Source organism: Capricornis sumatraensis, chromosome 14, assembly GCF_032405125.1.
Source record: "Capricornis sumatraensis isolate serow.1 chromosome 14, serow.2, whole genome shotgun sequence".
Taxonomy (NCBI): Eukaryota; Metazoa; Chordata; class Mammalia; order Artiodactyla; family Bovidae; genus Capricornis; species Capricornis sumatraensis.
The window spans coordinates 27,516,002-27,536,173 of NC_091082.1; the positions used below are offsets into that span (position 1 = coordinate 27,516,002).

Here is a 20,172-nt window from a genome sequence, read left to right on the forward strand (position 1 = left end):
AACTCAAAATGAAAAGACTTCATATAATCTTAGAATTGAAAACAAAGCTTTCTTTTTGTCTCCTTTAACAACAAGAATCCTTATCTAAGCTATAATTAGTAATTTTTCTGATATAGTTTTAAATTTTTATTACTATGACTGCCACATGAATTCTTTTAATTTCAAATTATCAACATCAATAGTCCCTGGCAGTAATATTCGATTACTATCAAATTAAAAACACAGATTTGGGAGGAAATATTCCCAAATATCATATTTTCTAGAAAAAATTAAGATCAAATAGAGATTCTTTTTTTTTTTTTTAATTTGCAGGATCTGCAGAGAATGACATTTGTTTCTCCTATATGCTATGGAAACAACACCCTGTTTTTTAGTTACGCTTGGTAAAGTTTCTGCTTTCATTGCTCTGACATTGTAACAAAACCTGTCAGCAACTACTAGATTCTCAGGACTAGAAGGAAATGCAATAATAAAGGGTATAAAAATGTAACTGAAGGAAATAGTGATTCAAGTTTTTTTCAGTACAGGGAAAATGTTACCTGTTTTTAGCTAAGTCAAAGGATACTTGACCAGAGGGGCCAGAAAAACTTGGTGGAGGCTTAGAAATTCCTATCATTCAGAAAATGGAATAGCTGGCAGCACTGTTTCGAGGTGAAGCTTATTTAATGTTTCCCTAATTAGAATCAATAGAACCCAATTTTCATTCTTGGGCTTTTGTAGAACACAGACAATCAGTCAGGCTCCAGAAATCTCCCCCAGCCACTTCCTCAGCAATGCCAGGGCCCAGTCTCTTGACACTTATCTGACAGGATCTGAAAATTAAGTTTTATAAATGTTTGTTACCAAAACACACTAATTGGATGGACTAAGGAAAATTAACACAGAGGCCTAAGATAATGAGTAATGATTTATTAGGAGTCCTCTTTTATCTCAGACCAGTGGAGCTCACTGAAATTGCTGTAATCTCCTTCTAGGTACTTGACAAGCCTCCTCCCCATTCCCCAGGTTTACGCTGAAAATCATAGATGTTTCTCTACCCTGTGGACTTACGAATGGGCTGGTACTCATCCTTCTCTCAGTACAGAAAATCATCAATGGTGTCAGTCAACGTTCATAGAAAATGAATGAGAAATGGCCAGTCTGGACATTTACTGAATCCAGGAAAACGAAACCTCTAATGAAATTAAGCATTAGTGTTTATTGCATTTTATTGTATTATCAGAAAGTTTTTCATTCTAATGTGCAAAATCTGCTTAATGCAGTCCTGGATTGTATTTGCAGAATGCCAAACAGCTTATGCAGGCTGAGGAGAAGATGCCAGATTGGACAATTGAAGGTATAATCAACATAATGTTTTTTGGAAAGGCAAAAGGAAACTATGCCATATGTTCACTTAAGCTTTAATTTTATGTAAAACTGGTTGTTTTTCCTTTGACATAGCTAAAATGTCCTTTCATTTACAGTTCAGGGTCTGTTTTATTTACTTAACAGATGCCCATATGCTCACATGGATGCCACACAGCAGTGCCCCCTCCTGGAGAGTCCAAAAGAGGACATTTTTTTTTTCCTCTTCCCCTGCAAGCTGATCAAAAATGACCTGTGTCTTTTCCAGAACTGCTCTAGCTGCAACTTCCTCTGGTGAGAGCCCATTGTGTCTTCTGAGCCAGAGACAGCTAAATAGGAGAACTGTTTCCACTACAGCACTTTTCAGTGCCTCGTATAAACTCTGTGCATAAACATCCTAAAATATTAGCTCTTCTGCATTACAACAAGCCCCCCACACGTGAACCTTCACCTTGCAAACCTTCGATGTCTGGCCTGAGTGAAACTGCAGCCTGCCCTCCGTCTCCTATTGCTGATGATCCTTCAGCTCTACCATCTCCCACCAGTCAGCAACTCTTCTTGCCTCTTCACTTGATGCCAGCCTCTGTATGCCAGCTGTTGTACTGTACTACTGGACTTTTCAACATAGTGTAAGATTAAAAATGTTTTCTTTATTTTTTGTGTCTGTTTTATGTGTTATTTGTGTGAAAAGTACTATAAACCTATTACTGTACAGCACTACGTAGCTGTGTTAATAGTGTACCTAGGCTAATTTTGTTGGACTTATGAACAAATTGGATGTACAAATGGGCTCTTGGAATGGAACTGGTTGGTATGTAAGGGACTTACAGTACAGCCATGAACTGATTTTTCAGAAACTGGAACACAGTTAACCACCTTGATCTATATTCTACCTCTTTAAAAAGATGTATCTATATTCTAGTTAATGACATAGAGAACAGGGCTTGCATGTTAGCTATGTACCTGTCACCATTTTAAACAACAACTGGACATTATCAAACTATGGGCTTTTAAAAAATAATTCATAAAGCCCATAAGGACATCTGAAATGGAACCACCAACCTATGCTTGTTATTAGTGGGACTCAATCTTGTTTTAATCTATTGCTGGCTGCTGTGTTAACCTTCCATAGCTCCAAATTAATGAGGCTCCTAATGTATTTTCATTGGGAGGTTGAACAGTCAAACTCATTTAGTTAGTGAAAACTACAAAAATCACTTTCTTGTGAAATCTGAAACTAGCAGCTCCAATGAACTAATGATCACGGTATGATCTGTTTTATGTACCTCTGAAAATAAAGATAACCTGTAAATGTAAAAGTCGCACCATATAAGCTATGCCTTAGTATGCCTATGTTTCTACAAAATGACTAGGTTTAAAAAGAGGGGAGGGACGGTAGGGGACAAGAAAGCCATAGGGGGAAAAAGATAATCAGCTGAGTTGCTATTGCTCTTCAAAGGCAGTCCCTGGGAAGAAAGCCACAGACCCCCCTACCCCGCTTAGGGGAAGAGAAGCCTCATTGGAGTCAGTAGGAATGGGCATGCCAAAACTAATGTACCTAGAGCAGCCAGCTGGGAGGATGTCGTGTGCTGGAAAGCCAGACATGTCTGCTGTACTTACATGGCTTTTTGGCTGGCTGAACCAGCTGAGGGTTCAGGTATGGGCTGTTCTCTGCATCTATTCTGCGTTTGTACTTCTGCCGACCTCCACGTACTCTGTCAAGACGCACTCCTGTGGGCAAAGACAGGCACTAACTTACTGTTGAGGTAACAATCTTTGGGACCAATCAAATACATAGAGGTAAACAGAGAACAGAATGCTGAATGGTCCAGGCGGATTAGAGGAATGTTAAAAAAAAAAAAAAAAGTGATAGTTAAGCCAAGACTGCTGGAGATTAGAAACCAAATCTGGAAGAGACACCCAACCTGAAAGACATGTATCCAAGGCCATCAAATCACCTACACACCAAAGAAAAGGCACCTTCCCTTGAGAATTAATACAAAGAAACTGGAATTTGGTGCTAATGTTGTTTCCTCCATTAGCGTGTATTCTCCTCATCATGGGCTTCCCCAGAGGCTCAGTGGTAAAGAATCCATCTGCAGAAGACTCAGGTTCCATCCTTGGTCGGGAAGATCCCCTGGAAGAGGAAATGGCAACCCACTCCAGTATTCTTGCCTGGAGAATCCCATGGACAGAGGAGCCTGGTGGGCTACAGTCCATGGGGTTGCAATAGTCGAAAACACAGCATGGTGACTAAACAACAGTCCTCTTCATCAGTCACCCCTGAAAGCTCAGTGTGTGGGCTCGTGTAGATGGGTAGATCCAGAGCTGTCCAATCCAGCCCCGTCCATCAGAGGACTCCACGTGGACCTATGGAAGTGAACGGAGTTGAAAACTTCCACGTGCTATAGAGAGCAGGAATCCCACACACGGGATGAGATCCAAGGACCGTTCCATGTTCTAACACCAACATGTCTCCGACGGAGTGTGTTAGTTACATCTTGCCACACATCTGTATTTTGCTTTAATTGAGAGAAAATGGAGAGTAGGTTTGGACTGAATACAGGATAGAAAGAGGAGATTCCTGAAAGAATTCAGGAGGCTAGAATGGTGAAGAAGGGATTTGTTAGGAGGGCAGAGAGGAAGCACGAAGCTAGAAAGAAGGCGAAAGGAGACCAACAGTAACACTTTTTCCCCAAGAATGATGGACTGGGTCAAGATTGAAAGAGGTTTTGCTGGCAGTGGATCAGCAAGATTAAGGAAAGGAACAAAAGGAAAAGAAAGGAATTACAAAGTAAGAAATGTCTCATTTACATGGGGGAGTGGTGAGGAAGAGCTTGATAATAACCTGGTTTCCAGTCTATAATTACAGTTTAGGGTAGAACCATATAAATCTTTATCAAATAGAGACGATAATGGAGTAAAGAGAAGGGTGAGAGATTCTTTCTGTGGTCTTAGGTTGTACCTTAGCTGATTAAAAAACAGTATTAACACTCTCCAATAATAAATTCAGCCAAACAGCTCATTGTATTTTGGTATTTCTCACACACACACAAACTATTTAGGACATAGTTTAGCAGCATTCTCAGTATTATTGTTTTACCAAGGACCTCTCAGAGCTTTAAAAACACAAATAACCTCTGTAAAACTCTCATACGCAATGTTTTGCAAGCCAATGTCACAAAGATCCTGTTTTGGAAAAATTTATCAATATCACGTTGCACATGTGGATTGTGGGGTAACTAAGTTACATGAAACAGTCTGGGAAAGGCTGATGTGTTTCTTTGTGAATCCTGAAGGTGAATATATGCACTCAAATGTTAAAGATGATTATCAATCCATGAGCTAAAGAAAAATACAACTTTTCATATTATCTTAATAATACCACTTTAAGAGTTGATTTCCTTTTAGAGATAAACACAAACATACACTTGGTTCTAGATAAAGCCTGAAATGTCAAATTGAAACTTCTGAGCATAGTTTAAATGAAATCAAGAGAAAACTTCAAGAGCAAGGAGAGTAGATTCAGATAAGTAAATACCCAAAATCGAAAAAATTAGGTATAGTATCTAAGTTTTTAGGGGCTTTCCCAGTGGCTCAGATGGTAAAGAATACGCTTACAATGCAGGAGACGAGGGTTCGATCCCTGAGTCGGGAAGATTCCCTAGGGAAGGAAATGGCAACCCAATCTACTCCAGTGTTCTTGCCTGGAGTATTCCACGGACAGAGGAGTATTTAATGAAAACAGTAGTGCTAGGGAGTCACAAAGAAACTGTATTTCTTGACTGTTGCTTTTCAAGTACTTTGAGCCGATAGTAGAGTTTTACCCCTTTGATTATCTAATTTTTAATGTTCTATTTTTATTGTGTCTCTATTTACAAGTTTAACAGTTGCTCCCTTTTCCCCTTTTTAATTCAGGTTTCATGTTTTTTCATTTCTTTCTTTCCTCAAGATAGTTTTCTAATTTACACAATGTGTCCACATTTTATTTGTTCATCTGAGATCCATTCAAATGTGTTTCATTGTAAGAGTTTAGGAAATTCAAAGCATACATAATTAAGAGTAGTATCATAGCACATGTGGCATCGAAGTCCAACACAATGGGGAAATTAATGATTAAAGGTGTAAAGAGAAGGCAGGATGAAACAAACAGAGAGAGAGAAAGACAATGGCAGACTAAAGCTAAGAAAAGGAGGAAACATTTAAAAATAACCAAAATTGTTAGAACCCATAAAGCTTGACATACTATATATAAGCTTGACACTACTATATATAAAATAGAAAATCAACAAGGACCCGTTTTTAGCATAGGGAAATCTACGCAAGTCTATAATGATCTACACAGGAAAAGAATCTCAAAGAGTGGATATATGTATATGTATAACTGATTCAGTTTGCTGTACAGCAGAAACTAACACAACACTATAAATCAACTATACTCCAACAAATTTTTTTTAATTAAAAAAACAAAAACAAGAAAGCTCATAGAATACATCTCAGTTAGGTTTTAGACTCCACGATTTGCTTCTGGTGTTTGTCAAGACATGCATTCACCATGCGCAATAGAGCCTCACACTGCTAAATGCTGAACAATACACTAGCTATGTTCTAATACAGGAGTCTGAGCTGGTGAGTTTCTGACAATGGATTTTGTCTGTCATGAAGGCACGTGGAAGAAGACTATGGCTGAAAGACTGGATTCGAGGTCCCAGCTGGAAACAGTTCTGACATAGCCATACCTACCACACGAGAGCCACCAGTCAGCTTAGACAACTGGCCCACGTTTATGGGGAAAGTGCAACACTGAAATCATGATGAAAAAATGAATACTCTTTACTGACACAACTTTTATTATGTATTGTGCATTATTTTTGTATTTGTAGGAACAGATCCTTTAAGTATTAAGAAATAATTTTATTACTGTGCATTTCCTTTCAACTTTGAACAATGAATTACAGAAATACTCCTAATAACTCCCTGCATGCTCCCTCCAAATTTAAAAGCGTGTCCTTTCCTCCCTCTTACATTTATTCTTTTTCTCCTTTTTCCTCTTTTTCTTATTATCCACACCCCGCCCCACCTCACTGCAGTGTGTGGGTAGATAAACTACTGTCTATCCATACATCTGGACTTCCCTGGTGGCTCAGATGGTAGAGTGTCTGTCTACAATGAGGGAGACCTGGGTTCGATCCCTGGGTTGGGAAGATCCCCTGGAGAAGGAAATGGCAATCCACTACAGGACTATCGCCTGGAAAATCCCATGGACAGAGGAGCCTGTAGGCTACAGCTATCTCATCCTTCCCATTCATCCATACATACATCTATCCATCCAACCAGCCAGCCAGCCCACTGTATATAGCTCTCTAGTTTCTAAATATAAATACTCAAGCACTTTTTATATAAGTCATAGTTTCTTTATTTCCTAAAATAAAGATCAGTAGGAAGGACAAAGGATTCTTTTATGATTTGTAACTTAAGGTAAATGATATTCAGTAGATTATTATATAGAGAAAAATTAGATATTGATGCTACTTGATTAATAATTAATAGTTATATAGTGAAAATTGATGGACAGTCAACAGAAAAAGTGTTCCTGCCAAGTTCAGATAACAACTAATGGTAAAAATTTATAGAATCAATATATTTTAAAAGATCATAATAATTTAAATGTCAAAATTTTATTCCCGTTTTAGGGTGTGAAAAGTAGGCAAATATCAATAGTTTCAACTAAAAAATATTTATACCACTTTTAACCTCTGTTCTAAATCTGGGAAATCTTTTTATGCTGCAGTGAAATGATGATGATGATGACGATGATGCTCTAGTTTAGCTGACTTCATACTCAGTGAAATGTTTGAACTCAAATCCTAGTAACACACCTGCAACTACTACAACATCCTAAAATTACTCATATATTTACTCAGTTCTGCTTGAAGAAAAACATACTCAAAGGCTGAGTGCCAAAGAACTGATGCTTTTGAACTGTGGTGTTGGAGAAGACTCTTGAGAGTCCCTTGGACTGCAAGGAGATCCAACCAGTCCATTCTGAAGGAGATCAGCCCTGGGATTTCTTTGGAAGGAATGATGCTGAAGCTGAAACTCCAGTACTTTGGCCACCTCATGCGAAGAGTTGAAAAGAGTTGAAAAGAGTTGAAAAGACTCTGACGCTGGAGGGATTGGGGGCAGGAGGAGAAGGGGACGACAGAGGATGAGATGGCTGGATGGCATCACGGACTCGATGGACGTGAATCTGAGTGAACTCCGGGAGTTGGTGATGGACAGGGAGGCCTGGCGTGCTGTGATTCATGGGGTCGCAAAGAGTCTGACACGACTGAGCGACTGAACTGAACTGAACTGAACTGAAAACCAATTCCCCACCCGCCCAATCCAAGCCCAGGACAATCACAAAACACCCAAGTACACAAGTGGCATAGCTGTAAAAGTTAAGTCAGCCTCAACTATGTCTTAAAACACGTGGACCCAGCCTCTTTAGCTGTGCATCTTTGAAAATAAACAAGCTTATTCAGCTGAGTCATAATAATGTATGCACTAAAGCTGTAAAAGTTATTTTAAAGAGTCTGATAAAACACTACACAGATTTCATGAAGAAGTCTACTATCAGCATATTTATAGTTTTAAAGTTTTTCCAGAAAAATGTTTCTAACTGTAATAATACAATAATTTATTCCTAAATACTATAGGAAGACTATGTTAAAAAAAAATTAAGCATAGTTGACAAATCAGAATGCTTTCTTTCTGGCTCTTTCATTAACCAGCTCTTGAATTTTGTTGAACTCCTTAACTTTTTGCTTTCCAAATATATGAATATTAAGACAATATTCTCCCAGATGTTTTGCTGCAATGATTCAATATGATATTAATATAATAATATATTTGGATATTACACAAATGCATTATTAAAATATTTTATAAATATTAAAATGCCAAGGATATTGACATTATATCAAAATTTTGTTGAAATATTGTTATGTTACTTTATTTAAGTATATTCTGCATCATGATCATTTACTGAAAATCTACCCTGATGGAGTTTGACGGTCTACCCTGTCTCAGTTCTATAGGTCAACAGATTTGATATATGATTGAATGGTAAGATAATACAAAAGATAAAAGCCCATAATGATATTATTTGATATATAAGTGAGTACAGAAATATGGTATCTCATTCTATTTACTGCTCATCCCTGTTACTAATAATATCTCTTAGAGATTATTTTAGAATAGGTATAGAAACTAACCCAAATTCTGTCCAAAAGAAAAATGCTTTCTTTGAATTTAGCTATAAACACAGAATACAAAGTTAAGTAGAGAACTGATAATTATTCAATTAACCTGATGCATTTCATTTAAAAGTCTTAAACTATTTCAGCAGAAGCAAAGAAAAACAACCATATTTACGATCCGGACCAAGAATATCCTGATTTGCCATAAACAAACATCAATCTAATCCAAATATTTCCACTGCCAATGGCAAAGCCTGACCCTCTACATTTTTACAATCTTAAATACAAACAATTTCTGTTGGGGGCTTCACTTGAAAACCATTTTTGAAAAAGTTAAAAAAAAAGACTTCTCTCAGGAAATAAGACACCCACAATGTTCAGTGTTTGACAGGATGTGAAGTTAATTAAGGCAATTGGACTTCCTATTCATGTGGAGACTGCCATTACCTTTTTTTAAAAATAAAAGATTTTAATAGTTGGCATTACTGACTAAACAGAACGCTTCACACTGCTTCTTCTTTCAAATACTGCATGTGCTTGCATTGCCACAAGGGAATCACAAATCCCATATACTGTCAGAATTTACAAAATTGAGAAAGCGAGAATAGGGCAAGAAGGAAAAAAAATATGCTGTGAGGCAAATAAACGCCAAAAGAAGTAAAACAGTTCAGCACAAGGCCTTCTTAGGTCAGCTCATTTTAAGTCTACATTTTATGCCCAAATGCAAATTTTTACAATATTATATAGTCCAAAGTCAAAAGTATTTTCCACATTTTTTAACAGCACAAACTCAGTGGCATTTCACAGGACAATAAAAGTTCTCTTCAGATAATTCTACAAGGCAACCCTAGCCTATTTGGCTAAATCAAAGACAAGGTTTTCATAATACTGTTCTCTAACAAACATTTGCTAAAAGAAAAACCAAAACATTAATTACACAGACCCATGGAATACTTAAGATACAGAGTCATATTAAAGTAATGATAACCTTTAAAAAGGAAGTGAAATCAGTTTTTAAAAGATTAGTGACTTTAATGACTCCTAAACAAATAGCTGGATTATTTAAATATTACCAACAGGACTTGTGATCGAGGATGGGAAACAGATGGGAAAGTACTGATAAAACTTAGGAAGCAATAAGGTGAAGAGAGTGGGAACTTTCTCTCCCACTGTATCTCCTGATACCGCAGCTTCCTTTGCTGCAGAAGGAAACGTGGTTCCTTAAAGTCAGAAAAATAAATACCTAGGTGTGCTCTTGAATTTGCCTGAGATTTCTGTGAGGGAACCATCGCAGACAGAGGGTAGGGAAAAATCCCTTTGCGGGACTGCAGGAAAGAAGAAAAGGCAAGTTAGCAGCATCAAAACCCAGCAGAGAGAATTTTAGTGGCAGCCTCTGACGGGGTTCTCCTTCAGAACAGCATCCTTACAGAGAGTACCAGTTTTACCTAAAGTAGCTGGGTGTATTTATAGGCACCACAGTAAAAGGTGAGTGGAACTGATTTGTATATTGACACACATACTCCAGCAAGAATCTAATCATATTGAAGTACTGAGGATCGTGAGAGACAATAAAATATGCCAAGCCTTAGTTATCTGTTTACTATTATTGCCCCTTCTCTAAATAGACAGCAATGCTGCTCAACATGGCTTCATGATGTGGTTCCTTTCTTCCTACTTCAGTAGTTTTTTGACTCCTGATACCTGCATCTCCCTACCAAGCTGCTGCTGCTGCTGCTAAGTCGCTTCAGTAGTGTCCGACTCTGTGCGACCCCACAGACGGCAGCCCATGAGGCTCTGCCGTCCCTCGGATTCTCCAGGCAAGAACACGGGAGTGGGTTGCCATTTCCTTCTCCAGTGCATGAAAGTGAAAAGTGAAAGGGAAGTCGCTCAGTCGTGTCTGACTCTTAGCGACCCCATGGACTGAGGCCCACCAGGCTCTTCCGTCCATGGGATTTTCCAGGCAAGAGTGCTGAAGTGGGGTGCCATTGTCTTCTCTGCCCTACCAAGCAGTGTCTTCATTTCTAATGGAACGACTTAGTCTCTGTATGAAATGTCTTGGAATCATCAACTGGAACATCCATGGGTTATGAGAGCTTCTTCTAGGCAATGGGTTAACTTTTATGTATATGGACACACTAGATACTTATAGCAACCCTATGAGGCTATCATTATCCCATTTTACAAATGAGAAAACTGGAATTGGGAAGAGGCTGAGTCAGGAGTGGCAGCTGGGGACCATGGCTGCAGAACTCACGTCCTCAAGCACTCTGTTTATACTGCTTCTCTGCCACCAAATTCTATTTTTGGAAAAGAGTGTGTGTGCTCAGTCCCTTCAGTTGTATTAGACTCTTTGCAGCCCTATGGACTGTAGCCCAGCAGGTCCTTTATTCATGGGATTCTCTAGGCAGGAATACTGGAGTGGGTTGCCATGCCCTCCTCCAGGGGATTTTCTCAACCCAGGAATCTGCATCTCTTCTGTCTCCTGCATTGGCAGGCAGGTTCTTTACCACTAGTGGCACATGGGAAACCCTTGGAAAAGAGCATGTGGTATTAATATATACTCCAAGAGCAGAAGCACAGCCAGATAAAGCCAAATTGTTGTGGTAAACAATACTTGCCTCCTGATGGGAGTGTGTGTAAACAGTGGGGCAGAATGATGAATGAGCAGGAGAGATGAACACCTTTACCCCACTGAAGGGCTGGGGCTTCTCAGCTGGTCCCAGTGGTAAAGGACCCGCCTGCCAATGCAGGAGATGGAAGAGATACAAGTTTGATTCCTAGGCTAGGAAGATTTCCTGGAGGAGGGCATGGCAACGCATTCCAGTGTTCTTGCCTGGAGAATCGCATGGACAGAGGAGCCTGGCGGGCTACAGTCCATGAGTCAGACACGACTGAAGTGACTTAGTGTGTATGCACACACAAAAGGGCTAGGCATTCTGCACCTATGACTCTATAAAGCATCTTCACATAGAAGCTTATAGCTCTGTGACTGTAAACCAAAAATGATAAGCAGACTCAGTCACTCTGCTTTTCTGCTGAGGTAGGGACCCAGAGAGATTTATTTCCTTGCTCCCTGTTCCTCTTTAAAACATCAGTGAAGTAAGACAAGGACTGTTTGGCCAGGGCCACGGAGGAAAAGCGACACTCTGGCTGAGTTTTGCAGTTTAGAAGGAGACCCAGATGGTGGTTTTTCAGCTAGACCCCCCGACCAATGGTTACATTCACATTTACTTCTGCTGGAATACCACTGCATGTCCAATACTTCGGCCACCTGATGCGAAGAGCTGACTCATTTGAAAAGACCCTGATGCTGGGAAAGACAGAGGGCAGGAGGAGAAGGGGGCGACAGAGGATGAGATGGTTGATTGGCATCTCCAAGTCAACGGACATGAATTTAAGCAGACTCTGGGAGACAGTGAAAGTGAAGTCTGGTGTGCTGCAGTCCACAGGGTTGCAAAGAGTGGGACACAACTTAGCGACTGAACAACAACAATGTGAAAACACTGTAAGTAAGATCTGCTGAAATAAAAGGGGAAAATCACACAAGGAGAGAAAATGCATATCCATTAAGTGGGCTTTTTTTTTTCTTTTTAACTGAATCCTCAGTCACTAAAAGAGATAAAAGCCATGACTCACATTAAAGCTTCCTTGCTCTACAGATGAATTAACAATTAGCAAGGGGAAGTCTTTCGTTTTGGTCTCCTGATAGCTATCTGGACTATTAAACATGTGAGCCTTGCATAGGAAATTACAGAGGCTTCCCTCTGTTGCAGATTCAAGCTACAACCAAAATACATTTGTAGATTTCTGCACCTAGGACACAGCCACAAAGAAGTCCCTCCTTTTTTTTTTTCAGGGTGTAATTCACTTCTTTTAGCTGGTTCTGAGGCATTTGTGCTAAATTTATAATCTGGGTGATAGCCAAAATAAAAATCACAGAAAGCTGAAATAGTCATAGTTTATAAAATACTTTGCAGGGAAAATATGATTCCACCAAGGGACCCAAGTTGCTTCATCTGAAGCATGGAGCCCTAATCTATGACACATACAAGTACAAATTAGGTCATCTGCAACAGGTGACAAGTTTTAATTGAATGTCTTCTGTCTGCAATTCTGACAAAAGGTGAATGGAAATAAATGAGTCTGGCAAGAACGGCCCTGAGCCTTACAAAACCCAATATCTCATTATTTTTAAACAGCTATCTATAAACTGATGCTGACAAGCCTTGAACCTTTTATTTCTGCTCAAGATGAGGTGCTGTGCAGGGAAGAAAAAAAAAAGGGAAAGAAAAAGGGGCATCTAGAACATTACATTAAACATGCAATACCTACCATTATTATTTCCCCAGCATAATTAAAGGAAATCTCCTATTCAAAAGGCACTATTTCTTACTTTGCTTGATGTCAGAGAGGAAGAGAGAGAGCATGCTTGCCTTGCATTTGCTTAAACATAGAGACTGCCTTTAAGGAAAAAAAAAGAAAATCTTCCCTTTTTTTCTTTTTGGCCTGTTAAAAATTTCATAAACTATTCAAAGAGATATTATGGTGGTGTAAACCTATCTAAACTCTATGTTGTCTGGTTACTATTAAATACTGGTGACTTCCTTTTACCCTTTTCAAAATTGCCTTCTCCTGTGAATAAAGTTGTGAATTAGCAGGTAAAGACATGAAATGTGGTTGCACATCACCATCAAGAAAAGTGATTCTACTAATCCACAATTAAATTTGACACTGGCAGCAATAAGTTTAACACAATAATAACAGTAATAACAGTGCACAGTACCCCATGGGGATGCTCTGTAAACAGAAGCACAAATATTATTTATGCAAAATTCAATGCCCTATAAAAATGAATTAAATATGAAATCAACCAAGCTGGTTTATAAGTTGCAGGTTGAGAGCCATAGTCACTGTGTTTCATTCAATGGAGAGGAAGTCAGCGGAGACCAAGAAACCAGACATGGATTTCAAAGAGAATACAGGCTTTGGGAGAAAAAAATAAATGAGTGACAGAGAAAGATGGTGGTAAATCGGGAGGTCATTTGGTTTTCGTATGTATGATTCTAGACCACGTGGGCAGCCAACGTAGAGTTTATGAAGGTCAAAAGAGAAGCTGACTGTTAGGAATCTGCCTACAATGCAGATCCCTGGGTTGGGAAGATTCTCTAGAGAAGGGAATGGCTACCCACTCCAGTATTCCTGTCTGGAGAATCCCATGGACAGAGGAGCTGGTGGGCTGCAGTCCATGGAGTCTCAAAGAGTTGGACAGGACTGAGTGACCAACATTTTCACTTTTCACTTGGAGACTTTAGTGGGGAGAACTTTAAGTGCTGGCCAATTTGTTAGGAACTCAGAAAAAATAATAAAAATGCTTTACCAGGGCAGGCTGCAAGTTAAATTGCTTCAGCTATGTCTGACTCTTTTTGAGACTCCATGGACTGTAGCCTGCCAGGCTCTTCTGTCCATAGGATTCTCCTGCAAGAACTCTGGAGTGGGTTGCCATTTCCTCCTCCAGAGGATTTTCCTGACCCAGGCTCAAACAGAAATTCCAAGAGCCAACTGTAAGATACCAAAGTGACACATGATGCTTAATATTTTTCCACTGCTATGATCTGAAATTGAGATTGGATATAAAGTAAAGCTATCAGAAGGAACATATGTCTGGGTCATGTGAAAAAGAATTATACCTAAAACATAAGATACATAGGAAAAAAATCAGTAGAGATCAAATGTTAATATAATTTAATGTATACACACCAAAATTTCATATCAGTGAGACATTTTCTTGCTACCATGTGACACTTCTTATGATATTGGCAGCAATGAGTTTAATAGAGTAATAACAGTAATAACAATACACAGGACTCCATGGGGATTCTGTGTGTAAACAGAAGCACAAAGAAAATTTATGCAAAATTCAGTACCCTGTAAAAAAGAATTAAATATGAAATTAAGCTGGTATTCAAGTAGCTGGAATGAGAACCACAGTCACTGCATAATATTCAAATAGAGAGGTACACAGTGGAGTTCAATGGCCTCACCATAGGTTTTTAGTAGAGTAAACAAGAAGTGCCATGGGTTGAATGTTTGTTTTCCCCCAAAATTCATATGTTGAAACTGAATCCCCCAAGTGATAGTATCTGGAAGTGAGGCCTTTGTGGTGATTGGATCACGAAGGTGTAGCCCTCATGATGGGACTAGTACTCTTGTAAAAAAAGGTTTCAGGGGACTTTCCTGGTGGTCTAGTGGTTAAGACTTCGCCTTTCAATGGGCTAGGGTTAGATTCTGAGTCGGCAAACTAAGGTCCCGTGTGCCCAGAGAGCTCTCAAGAAAACCTCACTGAACGCTGAATCTGCCAGGGCCTTGATCTTGGACTTCTCAGCCTCTGGAAATGCAAGAAATAAGTTTCTTCTTTATAAGCCACCCAGTCTATGGTATCATGGTATAGTACCCCAAATGGACTAAAACAAGAAGAAATGAAGAAAAAAAATTTTAAAAGACTCGGCCATAAGAAAGAATGAAATAATGCCATTTGCAGCAACATGGATGGGTCTAGAGACTGTCCTACTAAGTGAAATAAGTCAGAAAGAGAAAGACAAATACCATATGCTATCACTTTTATGTGGAATCTAAAATATGACACAAAGGAATTTATATATGAAACAGAAAAGACTCACAGACATAAAGAACAGAATTGTGGCTTCCAAAGGGCATGGGGAGTGTAGGAGAGAAGGAATGGGAGTTTAGGGGCAGCAGATGTTAACTATTACATCTAGAACGGATGAACAACAAGGTCCTACTGCAGAGCACAGGGAACTATATATATATACACACACACACGCATATATATACACATGTGCACACAAATAACATACATATATGGTGGTCTAGTCAATAAGTCATGTTCGCCTCTTGCAACCCCATGACTATCAGACTAGTCTACGAGACTCCTCTTCCCATAGAATTCCAGGCAAGAATACTGGAGTGGGTTGCCACTTCCTTCTCCAGGGGATCTTCCCAACCCAGGGATTAAACCCAGATCGCCTGCATTGCAAGTGGCCTCCTGCAACTCAGGTGGATTCTTTACTGACTGAGCCACCAGGGAACATAACATATATACACATGTATATAACTGAACAATATATATAACATATATATAAAACTGCATAATTTTGCTGTATAATAGAAAGTTATATAACACTGGAAATCAACTATACTTCAGTAAAATTTTTCAAAAGAAGGGAGATAAAGAGATACTCTACAATGGATTGATTCAACGTCTAATATGAAATTTAAAAATACAATAGTTTCCCATATGCTTCTCATCCAAATCTATGTACCATTACTAACCCCCATTTATCTGCCAATTATGCTAATTTGTGAGGAAAATTAATGGAAAAAAGGAAAAGAAAACCAAGAGAGAGTATGAATGAATGGTCTAAGCCTTGAAGAAGTACAGACATGGGGAAGATGGCATGGTGGATTTAGAATACACTTCCAGCAGCCTGGGTCCACAAGGGCACATGGAATTCAGTTTTCCTCCCCTAAAGTTGACAGATTAGACTATTGAGGAATTTAAGACCTCATGAGAAAAACTAGGGTAGAATAATCATGAGTGGCAGTGATAATAAAAAAGCACTTATACATAAGTGACATAGTCACTAAAATAAAGACAAATATGAAAAGACTATTAATAACAGACACACTATATAAGTCATGTTTCCTGTACAATTAATTTCCATTTACCATTCTTTGATCTCTGGAATATTTTTAGTATCTTCCTTCTACCTAGTTTCAGCAAGATAACTATAAATTCAGTTTGAATTGCTGTAGATAATACATGTATGAAAAGACATTTTTAAAAAAAATCTGTTTTTTAAACCAAATGTTCACTGACACACTTATGTTACCATTTTAGGAACTGAAGTCTTAACCAGGTGATATTCCAGATTCATGCTTAATGAATGTTAAAGATTTGGGGGAGAGTGATGCATAAGCAAATATAAATATAAACATATCAAGACTTTCAGTCAAGGAAAAAAAACAATGAAGAAAGTGCTTATTCTAAGGCCAGTAAGAAAACTGTACATTTAAAGTGCAGTGGCAGGGTGAGATCCATGGGCTGTACTTTTGTTCTTATATTAGGATGTGTGAAGAGTGTGTAAAAAAAAAAAGACAGGAAACACCACTGATATTTCCAGATGCCAAATACAGTGGGTCTTGGCTGAGGAAAGCCTGTATCCATACCAGATCATAAATTTCCTGAAAGACTTCCCTGTGTGTAGTTGCTATAGGAGGGGCTAGCTGAAGGTACTGCCAGAATACCCAGAATGGCCCACAAGGGCAGGAAGAATCTTGAAATCCTAAAGGTGCCAAGAAACGAAGAACAGGCTTTTCTAGGCACAGGCAGCTCAAGGCTAGATGTTGGGAGTTAAGCGTCTTAACTGTCACTGCCTCACATGGAACGCAGTAGAATTTCCCATGAAAATCTCGCAGTATTCCAAATACATCTTCTTATTCTTTCCTGTCACAGGTTCACTCTATATTTTTATATTTATTTTATTTCTTTAAATTTATTTGGCTGTGCTGGGCCTTAACTGCAGCACGCTGTATCTTTAGTTGTGGTGTGCACGTTTAGTCGCTCAGGTGTGTCTGACTCTTCTGCAACCCCATGGACGGTAGCCTGCCAGGCTCCTCTCTGTCCATGGGGTTCTCCAGGCAAGAATACTGGAGCGGGTTGCCATTTCCTTCTCTGGGGTGGGGGGGGGTCTTCCTAACCCAGGGATAGAACCCACATCTTTTGTGTCTCCTGCATTACAGGCAAATTCTTTACCTGCTGACCCACTGGGGAAGCACTTTAGTTGCAGCATGTGGGATCTAGTTCCCTGACCAGAGATTAAACCTGGGCCCCCTGCATTGGGAGTCTGGAGTCTTAACCACTGGGCCACCAGGGAAATCCCATTTCTCTATATTTTTAAAAACACAATCTAGGTTAAACTCAAACTTAAAAATATTTTGTCTATTATGTATGTTCTTAATTTCATCAAAAAGTTGAGGGTGAGGTCATGGTGAGAAATGACACTCTAATTGAAACGGCTTCAAGGGATCAAAATACAGTCAGATGATTTTGATGTACATTTTAATAGCATGTTGCTCTGTCATTGCCCTTGTAGTATATGTTACACAGAAGACACTCAAAAATACTAAGTGAATAAAATTTACAACATGCTTTATAGCCATGTACTAATCAGGGTCTTTTTTTTTTCTTTTGATATTTCTAAACCTAGAATGTAAACACAGAAAGATAAGGACCTCTTGTCATTTCTCTCAGTAATTCTTATTTATCGTGTCTTTCTTAACTAATATATTGTAACTTTAGAAAGGTAGAAAAAGCTTGACAGTGGCAAAACAGCATGAAGCAATTAAAAAAAGAGTTGTTCAAAGGTGTGTGCATGCATTTTGAGTCATTTCAGTCATATCCAACTCTTTTTGACCCTATGGACTGTAGTCTGCCAGGCTCCTCTGTCTGTGGGATTCTCTAGGCAAGAACACTGGAGGGAGTTGTCATGCCCTCCTCCAGGGGATCTGCCTGACCCAGGGACTGAACCCATTCCTCCTGTGTCTCCTGCATCCGCAGGTGGGTTCTTTACCACGAGTGCCATCTGGGAAGCCTTCTTTTGAAAGGGAAGACATCTAAATTGAATTTTTCAATCTTCATCCTTGTAATATAAGAGGAAACAGCATTTGATTTACTGGGAAAACCTCAGATAAGAATATTAAGAAAAATTAACTCATAAGAATTATATTTAGATTCCAAATATTGAGCAAGAAAGGGCAAGGTCCCTATACTTGAGAAATTTGATAAATGAAGAAAACCATTCTCTTTCTCAGACATTTTTATTGCTCTCTAGTCTGGAAGCAGATGAATGAATGTGATCACGTGTTAAGCTCTCTTCCAGTTCTAAGACTCTATGAATGAAATGGTGTACTTAAAAAGATGGAATTGACCCACAGATTCAGAGTACAGAAACTGCCTTGGCAGTGGGAAACATCAACATACTTCATATCTTAAATCAGGAAGACCAGAGCCAAATGGATAGCATTAACGAACCAGAAGAGCAGAAGGTTTTCTGGCACAGGCCTCAGCCTTCCCCTTTCACTGACCTTGGCCAAATGCATTTCCTTTTGTTCTTGACAATAATACAGCAAATAAAGTGCCCATGTTTGAAAAGCGCTTCTAGCTTATTACTGCATTAGGAAAAGATCAATGCCTGTTGCATATGCCTGTGCAGACTGAAGGATGGAAAATTAGAAACAGCTTCCGATTTGTGAGCACTGTACTACACAGAGACTAGATTATGCTGAGGAGAGGGCAATATGACCTAATAATGGAGATTAAGAAAATGACCAATGAACAGCTAATACCTATTCTGGTACTTAAGTGAATTTCATCTGGAGTTTCAAAATAAAAAGGCATTTGGCTAAATAGGATCAGGTTTCAGTAAATATGCTACAATGAGTAATGTTTCATCTAAACATCTATAGTCATCCTTTCAGGGATTCCCTGGTGACTCAGTCAGTAAAGAGCTTGCCTGCAATGCAGGAGACCCAGGTTTGATCCCTGGGTTGAGAAGATCCCTTGGAGAAGGGAATAGCAATCCACTCCAACATTCTTGCCTAGAAAATTCCGAGGACAGAGGAGCCTGAAGGGCTATAGTCCGTGCAGTCGCAAAGAACTGGACACAACTGAACGACTAATACACACACACACACACACACACACACACGCACACATACATACACAGAAATTATAGTTATATATCATGTATATATGCATATATACATAAATACATATAGAAATAGATGTGTCCATGCGTGCTCAGTGGAATCTGATTCTTTGCGACTTCATGGAATGTGCCCACCAGGCTCCTCTCTCCATGGGATTTCCCGGGCAAGAATATGGAATAAGTTGCCATTTCCTTCTCCAGGGGATCTTCCCGACCCAAGGATCAAACCTGTGTTTCTTGCATCTCCTGCATTGCAGGCAGATTCTTTACCACTGAGCCACCTGGGAACCCCTATTTAGAAATAGATAAATACACACAAATTCTAAATCAATAATACACAGTTCAATTTCTTTACCTTCTTGATAATGATCTGGCAGGTCTAATGACTCTGTAGCAATTATTTATTTGCAAGATTTTTCCATTCAAAGAAAACCCATGTTACATGAGTTCACATAGATGTTTATATCAGGAGTTGCAAATTCAAACAACTACAGGGACTCTCGATGTAAAGCAAAGAAGTGAAATGGACTGTGTGTTAAAAAAAAATAAGGAGGGCGTGCTGTGGTGACCCAGAGACCACCGGTCCCACCATGTACACAGTCCCTCCCAGCACCCCTATGATGTTGCCTTGTGGGGGTGTAGGCGCATCCGAATGGAAGGCCAGCATTATCAGTTTCCAGTTCCAAAAGCAGCCAGCAATCTGGATCTTTACATAAAATTACCCAGTGATTACATGTTCACACCAATTTTTAGCTAATCAATGGCCCTCAGGATGCCAAATGATAGTCTTTGGTTTA

The 20,172-nt window shown here is 39.2% G+C and overlaps 1 protein-coding gene across 3 annotated transcripts in view; it reads right to left on the reverse strand.

The window, feature by feature from the left end:
* The window catches only part of ESRRG (estrogen related receptor gamma), a 240,935-nt gene that overhangs the window by 63,926 nt on the left and 156,837 nt on the right, over positions 1-20,172 (reverse strand). For all 3 annotated transcript variants that reach the window (XM_068986026.1, XM_068986028.1, XM_068986027.1), the window contains one exon: positions 2,965-3,075. In XM_068986026.1, coding sequence (XP_068842127.1) covers positions 2,965-3,075 — 111 coding nt within the window. The remainder of the gene's footprint in view (positions 1-2,964; positions 3,076-20,172) is intronic.